At 46.2% G+C, this 14654-nt stretch overlaps 1 protein-coding gene across 1 annotated transcript in view; it reads right to left on the bottom strand.

The window, feature by feature from the left end:
- The window catches only part of GABBR2 (gamma-aminobutyric acid type B receptor subunit 2), a 337234-nt gene that overhangs the window by 148751 nt on the left and 173829 nt on the right, over positions 1-14654 (bottom strand). Inside the window, exon 4 of the mRNA XM_088793317.1 lies at positions 6006-6107. Within this exon, the coding sequence (XP_088649443.1) occupies positions 6006-6107 (102 nt within the window). The remainder of the gene's footprint in view (positions 1-6005; positions 6108-14654) is intronic.

Raw genomic sequence — 14654 nt, 5'->3', positions numbered from 1 at the left:
GACATGGCAAGGGGGAATTAACATTGTGGATGGAATTAAAGTTGCTAATCAGTTGATTTATAAAATAGGGAGATTTTGCTGTAATCTGAACCCTGAATGATGGGTTGGGGACTGCTCTGGAGAAGACCGAGAAAGCAACTGAAGGGAACAGAGGGGAACATCTGGAGTCTGGTGCTCTCCCCCACACGGGGGGGAGGGGGAGACCTGCTTCAGGGCAGCACCAAGGAAATACCTGGGGGTGATCCCCTGCAGGGTGGCCTCCCCCTGGCCTGGCAACAGTTAATGTTACAGGCCCCCGTGACAGGCCCAGAATGAGCTTGAAGGCCTGGGGTCTTCATCACACAGAGATGGTTTTGTTTCCTGATTTTCTTCAGAGGAACTTTGATACATAGCTGCTAAATCAGCTTGATTAATCTCATTATGCAGTTCTGTATGTTCTTGCTCACTTGCTTTCGCTTGGGTGATCTGTCCAACATGAGAGAGAGAGAGAGATGTTACGGCTCGCAATACTTTTGTGTTTCTGTCAATTCCCCTTTGTATTTTTAACAGGCTTTTCTTTATATATTTTAGTGAGATGTAATTTAGAGCAATAATGGTCCATGAGTGTGTTATTCTCATGGTGAATTGTCCTCTTATCTATAGAAAATGACTCTCCCTAACAGCTGAACCTTGAATTCTCTTTGCTCTAATATGAACACTGGGATTCTTGCTTCATTTTGATTTGCTTCTTATACTGTACCTTTGCCCAACCTTTGACCTTTGACCTTTCTGTGTCGCTCTGGTTGCTGTAAATAGCTACGGTTCCTCGCAGCACAATCTGGAAGTCTTTGCCTTTTAACAGGAAGTTTGACCTACTTGAACTCATGGTCAGGATGATTATATTTTGGTTTGCAATTACAGTTTTTGTTCTCTGGTTTTCACATTTGCTTTCTGTCTGTCAATACACGGACTAGATTTTCTTTGCTTTTATCTTCCATGTTTCGGAAGCTTCCTCTTGCATTATAGTATATTTGCCATTAAGTTATTCTAAGCCTTTTCTAGCTCATTATTTCTCTAATTATGAAACTCAGGAGCAAAATGCTCTCTTTGGACCCCCTCTGCTACGTAAGACCAGGAGTTTAGCACCCATTTTGATTTTCACTCGTCGACTCCTTTGGCTCTGTTAATGGAATCTGGATTTTTGTAATATCTCAATTACTCTTATTACAGTATCTATTTTTGTATTATATGTATGTTTGCTTTCAAAGTGAATTTTTACATCTGTAGACACTTTTATAACAATTATTTAGACTTAATTCTCTTTCCATGGGTTCCTGTGGTCCCTTCTCAGCTGTTATGACCTCAGCTGTGGAGTTTGTCATCTTCTAGACAGGTTGACATAGGACTTCAAGGATTAACTTCTAGGAGGGCACATGGCTAGTGCATCACACGTGGGAAAAGATCTCCCCGTGGTTCCATTGTCTCTCGGATAAAATGCTGCAGAGGAGTCGAGGTGGCCTAGTTTTTGCGTATTTGCGAGAAATTTGCTTTTTTTCTGGCTTAGATACTTATAGATTTTCTTCTTTATGTTTGCACTTCAAGACTTGTGTTATAATGGGTCAAAGTCTGAGTCTCTTTATACCAATTCTGCTGGAATGTGCAAAGGCCAGCTGGTCTGCCCATACCGTCTGCACATTTCCTTATGAAATTGTTGATTTTGTAGTTACAGCATGGTCGAAGATTGGCAATTTTGTGTGGCCCACCTAGCACTTCTCTCTTGAGCCCCCTTAAGTTTGTCTCCTATTTAAAACAATAAAATCCTTATTTGAGACTAGTTGTAGATTTACAGAAAAATCGCAAAGATAGTATGAAGAGTTCCCATAAGTCCCTCACTCAGGTTTTTCTATTGTTAAAATCTTATGCTAGTATGGTACATTTGTTATAATTAATGAGTCAATATTGATTCATCGTTATTAGCTAAAGCCCATACTTTATTCAGACTTCCTTCATTTTTTTCTCTAATGTCCTATTTCTATTCTTGAATCTCATCCTGGACGCCACGTTAGATTTAGTTGTATGTCTCCACAGGCTCCTTTTGGCTTAGGTATCCCTTATTTTTGAAGACCTAGACTGTTTTGGGAGTATTTGTCAGGTACTTTGTAGAATAGCCTTCAACTAGAATTTGCCTGATGTTTTTCTCATGGTTAGACTGGGGGAAGACTACTAAGGTAAAGTACCCTTCTTACCACATCATTTCCAGGGTACATCCTATTAACAGGACTTACCACTATCGATGTTGACCTTGATCCCCTGGCTGAGGTAGTGTTTGTCAGGTTTTCCACTGTAGAACTATTGCCACTGCCCTTCACACTGTACTCTTTGGAAGGAAGTCACTTAACAAGTGAGTAGTTCTGTTCCATCTCTTTGAGAGTGAGATATTTACATACACTATTTGGAATTCTTCGGCACAGGAGATTTGTCTATTCTCTCCTATTTATTTATTTTTTCAATTATTCATCTCAGTATGGACTCACGGACATCTATTTTATACTTTGGGTTATAATCCAATACTACTTTTATTTTATTGCTCAAATGTCCCAGTGTGGCCATTGGGTGCTCTTTCAGTTGGCTTCTGTACTCCTCTGGCCCATCCCCTCAGTGCATGGTGGTGTTGTGTTGAGCACTTCCTTACTTTCTGGCACTACAGGATGTTCCAGGATCACCTTGTCTAGAATCAGCCATTTCTCCAAGGGACCCTGGCTCCTTTTCACAGAAAGTGGTATTAGAAACCAACATGTGGGGCTAGGTGTGCTTGCTGATACTGGGCTGTCTATTTTGTTTTTTGTTTTGGTTCTGTTTCATTTGTCCTGATTTTCCCTCAGGATCTTCTCAGCATCCATACCTGTTATCTTTCCTCACAGTAGATTGATCTCTTTGACTATTTCCTCTGAATTCAGGGAAAGCATCTTAAGCTTGTCTGCCATATTATTGATTTTTATTTTCCTTGGCCTTAACTCTGCTCCTTATACCCCCAAAGGAGATTTTAATTCTGCTATTTGCTGTTTAGTTTTCTTGCTTGTCCTCTGTACCTCCTTCTCTATTTTATCCCACAGTAAACCAGAGATTTGGTTTTTCTCTGAGCTTTCCAGAAGTTCGTTTTCCTTGTTCTTGAGTATTTTATCCTTGTATCCTCTGTTGGCTTTGTCTGTCCAGAGTTGGTATTTTACTGACACACTCAAAAAATTTTTGAGCAAATTAGATTTAGTTCCAGGTGATGGGGAATAAAACAGTGATCATGGCAGACGGAAACCGCTGCTTTCTAGAGCTTCCATCCTAGTGGGGGGAGACAGATGATGAAACAACTAGGTAAAAATGGATAGCAGGTCAGATGTTATGGGTTGAATTGTTTTCTCCCAAAATATGTTGAAATCTTAACCCCTAATACGTCAGAATGTGACCTCATTTGAAAACAGGGTCATTGCAGATGTAATTAGCTAAGATGACATCATACTAGAGTAGGGTAGGCTCTTAATCCAATGTGACTAGTGTCCTAATAAGAAGGCTGTGTGAAGAGAAAGGGGGGAAATGCCATTTGGGGCAGATATTGCAAGCCAAGGAATGCCAAAGATTGCTGGTGACACCAGAAGCTAAGACATAGGCATGTAAGAGCTCCAGAGCCTTCTAGAGAGCATGACCTTGCCGACATCTTGACCTTGCCAACATCTTGACCTTGGACTTCTAGGCTCCAGAATGTGAAAGAATAAATTTCTATTGTTTTAAGTTGTCCAGTTTGTGATACTTCGTTATAGCAGCCCCAGGAAATAATACAGATGTCCATCAATGAGATAGAAAAAGAAATTAGCAGAAAGAGGAAGTGGCAGTGGGAGGGACAGGGACTGACTTTTAAATGAAGCCTTCAGGGAAGGGAAATGTCTGGGAAAAGGGGACCATTCAGCAAAGAGGGATGAGAAGGAGCCACGTAGGTTCTGGGACAAGAGTGCTCCACAAAGAAGGAGCCCTTTGCCAACAGACTGAGCATTCTGTCCTTGGCTCTGTTTCCCAGGCTTATGTGACATTGGAATCATTTCTCAAAACTGCAGCTGTGCGGGACAGGGGAGAGAGCTGGGGCCTGGTATCGCCCAGATCCAGGTGGGAATTCCCACCTACTGCTTTCCAGCTGGGTGACTTGGAGTGAGCTCCTTAACTTCTTTGAGCCTCCAATTCCCCATTTGTGAAATGGGGATACAAAATTCCGTCTGTGCAAGGGCTCTGTGGAGGACTAACTGAGTGAGTGAAGGTCAAGGGCTGTGCACAGGGGCCTGGCGCTTGGTCAATGCACTGGAAAGACAGATGGCTCCTTTCATAATTGTTAACATCACTTCTGTTGGAGATGGTTGATGAGCAGAGCACCTAGTTCCATCCCCAGTTTCTTGTAGACTTTCAACTAGTGCTTCTGCTCCACACACAAAGGCTCTTTAAATTTTAAAGCCTGTAGAACTCTGCAGGGCTTCTGAGGCACAGGAAGCTATTTCAAGTGTCCACCCTGGGGAGACACTACATGTGGCAGGAGAATGTCAGCTCAGCACCAGGCCCCCCACCCCTCCACCCCAGGTGCTCCCTGTAGAGCAGGCATTCCACCCCTTTGGGTCCTCTGGGCCCCATACAGCCTGACTCAACCCTCAGACCACCCAGCCTGCTGGGGAAGAGCTTGGGCAGATGGGGCACCAGCTACCTGGGCTGCCAGCAGGCCCTCCCTCCTTACTGTTTCCTCATCTGCAGAGGCTCTTAGGGTTACAATGTCATATGCAGGTGTGTTTCTGCTCCCAAGCAGGCAACAAACAACTGGTACTCTGCTTTCCTTGCTCTCCATCCCTGGGCCGCTGTCTCCCCATCTCTCATCTGAGAGCTTTGGAAGAGCTCTGAAGTGCCACCTGCTCTGACTAGTGTAACCTGGGACTCGCCCAAGACAGAAGGGACCCGTCAGTAGTTGGCATCTGGAGACTCCATATCAATGACTTTCAACATGGGCATGAGGGAATGGAAGAGACCGAAAGAAGAAGGTGACAGCTTAACTATGTCTGTATCTGCTTACAAAACCCTAGTAGCTTCCACTGCTCTCAGGACGAGAGACCAGACTTCTCAGCTTGGCATTCAACGCTCATAGAAACTGGCTCCAAACGGTTTCCAGCCCCAGCATCTCTCCCCGGCCTCATCCCTGATACACGAGCCTCCTGGAATATCGTATGATTCCGAAGAGCGGTGAGCACACCTGTCCTGTCTTCTGATCTTCACCGCTCTTCCCTGCTGGGCTCCTACAGGTCCCCCTCCTGCTCATCCTCCCTGGCCAGGCTCAAATGCTGTCCCTGCTCTGGGGCTTTGTCTGAACCCTCTCCCAGAGCAGGGCGAGTCACTTCCTCCCTTGCTCCCAGGGTCTACAGTTCCGGATTCCCCTGAGAGGTATTTACCTTCCTCACCAGCTACAAGTGACCTGAGAAGAAGCGCAGGCCTAATGGTGTCTGTGAGCCCAGGAGACGGTCTGGCACGTTTGCCTAGTGAACAGACATATGACAGTGAGGGACTACTTATACCTGGGTGACTTCTAGCTGGCCCTTTCTGTTCCTGGAGTGAGTGCCCTGGAGGGGGCCAGGGGCCTGGGCTTTAGTTCCAACCACAGTACTGCCACGCTGTGGTTTGGGGCCCGATAGATCCTCTCTCTGAGCCTCTTCACAACAGAGAGGACGCTAACTTGTGCCCTGCTTGCCCTCAGGCTGGGTTGACAGATATGAGATCACCGAGTGAGCTCTCCATGGCCGTGCACCTGGCACCCAAACCTTTGGCCAGTGCTGGACAACAAGCAAGAGGAAAACCAAGGGAAGGCAGCCCCAGGGAGCTTCTCCCCGTGTCTGAGAAACCAAGGATGAAATGAAACAGCTCCAAAGCGAGGCTTTTACATAGTCAGGGGATGTGGGGAACCCCAGGCCTGTCCTCGTCGGCCTGTACTCCAGGCTATGGCCAGCTGCACCTACCTTCAGCTTCTTGACACTGGTGCAAGGGTCATTGGAGAAGCTCTCAGTGTCCGAAATCTCGATGTCCTCACCATACAGAACCCCAGTCAGGTCATTCCTCACCTGTCAGCAAAGAGAAAGCAGAGGGTGGGTATGCTGGTGGCCACAGGAAGCGCCAGATCAGAGAGTGTCCTGGGGAAGCAACTCAAACGGGGGAGGCAATTTTCTCCGCCAACACAGGAAAGGAGTGGTTTTTATCTTCATTATAAACTGGAGTGCCCCGTGGGGCCTTGGAGATCCCCCAGACCCATCCCGCACTTGACACACAGGCTTGAGGAGGTTAGACAAGGAAGGGGCTTATTAAAGTTGACCAGGACTTTCCTGGAAGAATCCAGACGAGCATCCAAGACTCTGGACTTTCATGCTGGTGGTTCACAGCACTAATGACCTCCAAATCAGACTATTCAAATGTGTTTCGACAGTATTTATGTTTTACAATGTTTATTTGCAATATTACTTCAGTTCTTGGGTGAAGAAATAGCCAAGACGTTCAGATAGACAATGCAGAGTAGAAGATAGAGCAAGAGGTTATGGAACAGCCTTTGATGTCAAACGTAACTACATGTCTGCTGACACACAGAATGACTAACATCTATGAGCTTAGAAACCAGACGGCTGGAAACTCCACTATTTATCAGGACCAACCAGTAGTAAGACAGCCTGTGTGGGATACATTAGAGAGTGGTGAGGACTGTGGTAAAATTGGTGACCACGTGTCTCATCTAAAAATGGCGGTTGTTGTTCGGCTCCAATCATGCTATGCCAGAATGGTGGTCCAGAGTTACCAGACCTTCTGATTTTGCGGGGAGAAGTTGAAAACCTAGGTTGTTTTTTATAAAACTTTTAAATTGATTTTAAGTGTGTTTTTCCAGGACCCATCAGCTCCAAGTCAAGTAGTTGTTTCAATCTAATTGTGGAGGGTGCAGCTCACAGTGGCCCATGCGGGGATTGAACCAGCAACCTTGTTGTTAAGAGCACCACATTCTAACCAACTGAGCTAACCGGCTGCCCCAGGAAACCTAGATTTTTAAAATATAAGATCCCCCACATTCTAAAATGTTGATACTATTTTGAATTTTAAAAAGTAAGGGCCAAACCAAATAAATATGAAGTCTGTATCGGGACATGGTTATGGATGTATACTCTCTGACACAAAGCAATGGAAATTGAAGTGTGTGTTTTAGTAGAAGGAACCAGGTGGAGGTCGTGGGACCCAGGTTCCAGCTACTGCTCTGTCACTGACTTGTCTGTGACCTTGGCCTCTCTGTGTGACCCTTACCCTCTCAGGGCTTCGGTTTCTCCCTCTTTAAGAGAAGGTGATCCTTAAAACACTTCTTGTTCACACCTACTAGGATGGCTGTTATCAACAAACAGAAATCAGCAGTGCTGATGAGGATATGGAGAGATTGAAACCTTTGTGCACTGTTACACATACGATTACTACACAATCCAGCAACCCCACTTCTGGGTATGTACCCGAAAGGATTGAAAGCAGGTACTCAGAGAGAGAGTTGCACAGCCATGTTGATAGCAGCATTATTCACAGTCGCCAAAAGCTGGAAGCAACCCAAGTGTCCATCCACGGATGAATGGATAAACAAATTGTGGTTTGTACATACAACTGAATGTTATTTATCCTTAAAAAAGAATGAAATTTCGATATTCTACAACATGAACCTTGAAGACAGGCTAAGTGCAATAAGCCAGATGCACAAGGAAAAACATGGTATGTTTCTACTTATGTAAGATCCCTAGAGGAATCAAATTCATAGAGACAAAAAGTAGAGCAGCGGCTCCAGGGGGAGTGGCTGTGGGAGGAAGCCATGAAGAGCTGCTGTTCAATGGGGACGGAGTTTCTGTTTGGGATGATGAACAAGTCCTGGAGATGGAGAGTGGTGATGGTTGGACAATCTGAATGTACTTAATGCCACTGAACTGCACACTTAAAAATGGTCAATTTTATGTTATGTCTATTTTACCATGATAAAAAGCACTTGTGGTTCCAATGTACATAGCAGAATGTTTTCAATAGTCTGGCGCTGGATGTCACCGGACGGTCACTGGGAAACCACCACCCCGGTAGGGGAACAAAAGCGCTTCAATGGCAAGTGCTGTGCTTTGTTTCTTTAAAAGGAGTATGGGCGAAGGGTGAACATGTGTCAGTTCTGGGTAGCGAGCCCATGGGTGTTTGCTATTCTCTGCTTTTCTGAATGCTTGAAATACTTCGTGATAAATGTTTTGTACAAAGAATGAAAACCAGCACCGTCAGGGTGAAGCTTGTCTAGCCTTAGTTTTTACTTTTACTTTGATGGAAGATTGGAAACAAGTCGTATGAAAAAAAGTTGACTTCGCCATTAAAGTTTATTTCTACTGCCTCCAATTCTTTCCAGATGCAGGTGGGGTCCCCGTATCTGTTTGGTGTGTCATGAGGGTGTTGTGCAACCACAACTATCATTAAACATAGAAAATGTGCAAACTTGCCCCTGTTGGAAGGCAATACAGCTCAGTGCACACACCGCTGGGTCTGCACGGTCAGGCCCTGGCTCTCTACTTGCGTGCGACCCAAATTTAGGAAAACTGCTTGAGCTCTCGAGTCTCAGTCTTTTCATCTCTAAAATGGGGGCAATACAGCATGCAACTCGCAAGGTTGTTTCAGGGCCCGGCAAAAGCAGTGAAGATGTGGAATGGCTTTGTAAACTCTAAAGTTCTTTATAATGCCTAAAAGCTGGAAGGATCATTTCCAGGCATGAGGCGAGGCGCCAAGGTGGGCAGTGGTTTGGGGTATCTATCTTCATATAAGTGTGTGCTTGAAAGCTGTATATCATTACGGCAGATAAAATATCTTATAGGTGGTCAGAACACAAAACAAACAAAATCAAAGCACCCTAGAGGTCATCTCATTCTGCCCCTGATTTCACAAATGAGGAAACTGAGTTGTGTCTCCCAGGCCAGGGCTCTCTGCATGCTTGCAGGCTGGCTTTTCTGGATCCTGCCAGATAGGGATGGTTCCTGAAGCCTGATGAGCCAGAACAGGTCAGAGAAGATGGTCGGTGCAATCAGCTTCTCACTGCCCATAAATTCAGCAGCAAGAAGTCTGTACTCAGCTCGAATATTTATTCTAATGGATTTTTTAAAGGACAGCAAATGGAGGAAACCAGTAGTAAATGGTATTTTAAAATAACCAAAGCATGGAAAAGAAATAATGTAATTGATCTTCCTCACATGGGAAAAAAAAAATCCACACCTTCACATATAGATAGAAGGATCACTCAGTGCACTGATGAAAGATTTGCTAAGTAAATTGGAAAACAAACAAACAAAAACTCATAATTTTTTTTTCCTTTCTGGAACTGCAGGTATGTCTTGTTCAATGGAGCCAATGTCTGTTGGCAGTTTGCTGTAAACTGCATTGCTGCAAAGTGAAGCCTGTGTTTTCATTCACCTTCACTATAAAAGAAACATATGTTCTGAGAAAGGAGCCACCCTTAATTCCCAAGAAAATAAAATACACACACACACACATATTTAAGTGTGTGGGGCCCCACAGGAAGCCTAATCTCCATATTGGGCCCAGGGAGGGAGCCATCAGGAGTCGATTTGCTGAAGGGTCCTGGCCATCCTGGGAGGAAGGAGGAGAGTTAGGCACTGATGAGCAGAGAGGGGACAGAGAAGACTGCTCGTCACCTGGAAGAGAAGGCCAGGACTGCCAGGACAGCAAGGAAGACCACGAGCAGGGCCCCCAGTGCTGCTAGAAGGGGTATCAGGAGGGGCTGAGTCCTTCAAAGCCAGGGCCTTGGGGCCAGCTCACAGGGCTGAGGTCACCTAAGGAAGAACTCTCCTTGCTTTCAGAGCAGGGAACCCGGGTCCCGGCCACTGGAGCAAATCCACAAAGAGCGTAAGTCATTTGGCACCACACAGAGGAAATAGGTGGGTCAGAGCCACAGGAATAAACAACCTGGCATGGGCGTGGAGGTAAGACCTGTTGACTTCCCCCCCACCCCAATAACTGGTATGGACTGTGGATATGAAGTCATACCAGAAAGCATGTTCCTAAAGCAGTGATTCTCAAAGTGTGGCTCCTGGACCAGTAATAGCAGCATCACCGGGAACTTGATAGAAATGCAAGTTCTTGGGCCCCACTCCAGACCTACAGAATAAGGTATCCTGGAGTGGGGCCCAGTAGTCTGTGTTTTAATCCATCCTCCAGTTTGTACGCTCAAATTTGAGATCCATTGTCCTAAAGGAAGCAGGATCAAGTTTAAACAAACCATTGGTTATGGTGTGAAAAAATTTTTTTAATGGCTTGGATATTTTCCCCCCTTGTTAAGGAGACCAGACTATGTCAACTGAGTAAGACAATTACCCAAAGAGTGAGTTGGACTGGGAACTATATTTAAAAAGGTATCACATCTAGAATGAAGGAGGGGACAACCACCCTCTGGTCTGTCTGCCTCGGACCAGACCTGGAGTCCTGGGTTCAGTTCTGGTTGCATTGATCGGGGCTAGTGCCAGAGTGGTTCAGGCTCAGAGCAGAGGTGTGGCTGGAACAGGAATCAAGGACCCTTCAGGGAGGTCATGCACATGGAGGTTGAGGAGCGTAAAGGTCACAAGGGGAGACACCAATGACTCCTCAGGCCCCCAGTGCAGCTTTGGGAATCGAAGATCCAAATCCAAGAATTTTAACAATTGAACTCAGTCTTCAAATTCTAGGGAAGCCCAACATTTTGAAAGAAGTCAAGAGCCAGGCAGAATCAGTGGCTTTGGAAGAAAGCCCAGAGCCATGGGGACAGACCTGCTCAGGGTGAGCAGGGAGGAAACACTGTCAGGTCGGATCAACCATATGAAAGGCAGGTCCGATGGGTCTGCACACAACTCCCCTCCCTCCCAGCTGGTTCACTCCAATGAAGGCATCACAATGGCCTTGCACCTCCAACTGGCTGAGCGCACAGCTTCCATCCACACCCTAGGCATCAGGCACACACAGCCGGTCTTTATCCAGCCTGTGAGATGTAGGGGGAGAGCAGGCCAGTGGGAGGAGGAAAAGGAGAGGAGAGGAGAAGGTGGGAAGCTAACGGAATTGGGAAACGAACAGACTATTTGGAAGAATTTTCTGGCTTAGTATAACTCAGTCCATTTGACCCATTTTAAGCGTAATGTGGGTCCACCCTGTTCCATCAGGGAGGCTTGTAACCACCTTGAGCAGGCCACTGTGCCACTCCACTTGCAAGGTCCCCTCGCTGCTCTGAAGCCTGACTCTCTTCACTAAACACATATCAGCTGCCCAGATGAGGCTGGACATACCTTCTCTCTGGAAATCACCCAATGATTGGGCTTAGAAAAAAACTGCATTACGTGCCCCACTCTGAATAATTGCTCTGTGGATCATTCTCTACACTCACGCCTTCCCTGCTTCAGGGTCCCAGGACCATATCTGCATGTCCTGCCAGGCTCCTGTCCCGCAGGTAAGGCCAACTAACTCCCTGTCCATACAGATCCCTCACTTTAGTCCTGGACACCCCCTGTCCTCCAGCAAGGCAATGCAAGGAGCCTGAGCTCAGGAACCCTGGGTTCACCCCATGTCTGTCTGGCAAAGAAACTTCTCAGATCTCAGGCCCAGCCTGGCATCCTGCTTCACGCCCGTGGCGGGAATTCCATGTCATGCCCAGTCACTGCCTGGACACTGAGCTTGAGTCCCTTTCTGGACAGCTACCTGGTGCTTGGTCATTCCAGGATGGGGCCCTGTTTGTTCTCGCCAGTCTCTCATTCACTCACTCACTCACTCATTCATTCATTGACATTGACATTGACATTTGTTTTGTTCCAGGCAACATGGGAGGTGGCACTGGGACTCAGATGATCAGCAAAACTATTCACTGTCCTGGGTCTCTCTCGAGTGGGGTTGAGAGACGTTCGTCAGATGACCACGTTGGTACCTAGCAGGACAAGTGTGCTCAAGTTCAGGGGCATGCTTCTGGGAGACGTTGTCATGGAGAAGTCAACGCAGGCCAGGGGTGAGAGCAGGGAGAAAGATTCCAGGCTGAGGAGCATTGCTGGGAAGCGAGCCAGTGGGGAAACTTGAAGAAGAGCCGGGCTAGGGCGAGAGCAGTGGATGGGTCAGGGAGGGAGAAGGTGGTTGGCATGAGATGAGAAAGAAGAAGAGGCAGGGGCAGACCACGAGGGCCTCCTAATTCACAAGAGAGATTCTGGCCTTGAGCCTAAGCACAGGGGGGAGCTGTTAGAAGGTGCCAGGGAGGGGGTGGCACATTAGCACTGTGTTTTACAACGACGACTCAGGCTGCTGTGGGGTCACTGAGGGGCCAGGTGCATGAGGGAAACAGGAAGGCCAGTGAAGGGGCAACCAACTCATCCAGGTGAGAGATTCCGGAGGCTGGATAGGGACATGGTGCTGAGGGTAGCAAGCAGTGACTCACTTGAGGATACATCTGGGGTAACTAATAACCTGTATGCGTCATCTATGGCTGTGTGACAAATTATCCCCAAACTTAGTGGCTTACAACAAGAAACATTTGTTGTCTTCCACAGTTTCCATGGTCAAGGATGTGGGAGAGACTTAGCTGCGTATTCTGATTCGGGGTCATTCATGAGGCTGCAGTCAAGATGTGGGCTGGGACTGGGATCCCCTGAAGCTGCATATCAGAATCACCCGGAGAGTTTTACAAAATAATGATGCCCTGGCTACGTCCTAAGCCAATTAGAATCTCTGGGACAGGACCCAGGCATTAGCATTTTCAGAGCTCTCCAGGTGATTCAAACATACAGCTAAAGTTGGGAACCACAAATTTCAGGGGTAAAAGCAACAGCACTGCCAGGCCCACACTGGGTTGCCAACTTGCCAGAAAGCCCCTGACCACCACCGAAACTCACCTACTCCCACCCTCTCATGACCCTCCTTCCCTGCCCTCTGCTGCCCCATCCAATAGTTATGTCTCATCTTTAATCCCTAGATCCTTCTGCACCTGGGCCCCGGCACCTGGAGCAGAGCCTGACCATGTCAGGGGAGAATGGAGAGAAGGAAAGGAGGGAAAAGGGCATAAGACAGAGAAAATAAGAAAGGGAGAAGAGAGAGGCAGAGCATTATCACAATTACAAGTTACTAGGTTCTAACCACGCATCCCAGGTGGGAAGGCTCTGACGGAGCAAGTGAAATGCGCAGTGGAGGCTGTGGGTAGTAATGGGGACCCCAGGCCACCCGACTTCTGTGGCCAGTTCCCCAGACACCTTCCCTAACGAGGCCACTGCACCAGCTGAGGAATCATCCAGAAAGGCAGAGATCCAGGAAAAGACCCGGAAAACCAGGTCTGCACCACACGCACGATACAATTCTTTGAAAATTCTAATTAGGTTACAAAATGAACTTGAGAGCAAAGAGAATTCCCAGCTCTCCTATGGAAGCTGAGGTAACCTACTTTGTCATTCAAATGTTCTGGCTATATATAGCCCCGGACTGTGCTGAAATGTCACTCCTCTTACCTGACTAAAGCGTATAATTATAGATTTACTTCTATTCATTCATGAAATGTGTCTTCACTTGATTAAACAGTTCATTCAAGTAAAATCCATTAAAATATGGAACATGTTAAAATGTGGCTCATTAGAGGCAGAGGACACCACTGTTGTTAAACGCTAATTAGAATAAACAGGTATTTGAAACACTCAAATCTTTGAATAATTCAGGTCACTTTTACTGGGGCTGGACCTCCCCAGGAATTTCCATTAATTTAAGGTAATTAAAAAATGAGCCGGCAGAAGAGTAGCAATGGCAGGAAGTGGTGGCCAACTTCCAACATGAAGGACTGTGTAGAAGACAGGGCACCTGGTTCTGGGGACTTCTGTGGCAGAGGGGGAACAACAGGTAGATGGTCCAGGAAAGCAGACTTTGGCCCAAAGCCAAAAAGAACTTTCCAAGGATGGAGAAGGCTGCTTTGGTGGATAGTGAGCTCCCTGTCATCAGAGGGGTGTAAGTAGAATCTGGTCAGGATGCTTGAGAGGGGATTCTTTCACTGCCAATGTTTGCAATTCCAGGACAACACGTGTTTTGAAATTCTACCTGGCCTCATTTTTGCCGTTTTGAATTTTAAAGTTGTTGAAGTGGCCCTCTGTAAGTTCTGACGTTTTTCAAAGATTTGGGGCATGCATTTAAATTCCTGTAGAAACAGCTGTGTCATTACACTTCCATCTTTCCAAACCTGATGAGTTTTCATTGAAGAAACTGTTCCTTTTGATTAATGGAGCCATCTAGTTTTCAGATTTCTACAAATAACTTAGCTCCTAATAACCTATAATCGAAGTTAATGTAAGTGAAATGCTTTTAGAAGAGCAAGTATAAATGAACAAGTGTAAGAACTATTGTACATCCTTGATACTTGCACATGGGCAGTACCTGTGGGTATATGTATGCAGCTGTGTCCATCTGAAGACTGCACATGTGTGGGTAACACCTGCATGTTCACACTGCAGAGCCAGCAGGTTGAATGGTGACCCTCAAAAACGTATGTTGAAGTCCTAACTATCAGAATCTGTGAATATGACCTTATTTGGAAAAAGCATTTTTGCAGATGTTCTTAATTTAAGGATCTTGAGATGAGATCA

This window comes from Rhinolophus sinicus, chromosome 16, assembly GCF_057876585.1.
Source record: "Rhinolophus sinicus isolate RSI-liver-muscle chromosome 16, RSI-T2T, whole genome shotgun sequence".
NCBI lineage: Eukaryota > Metazoa > Chordata > Mammalia > Chiroptera > Rhinolophidae > Rhinolophus > Rhinolophus sinicus.
This window is presented reverse-complemented; position numbering and strand designations above follow the sequence as displayed.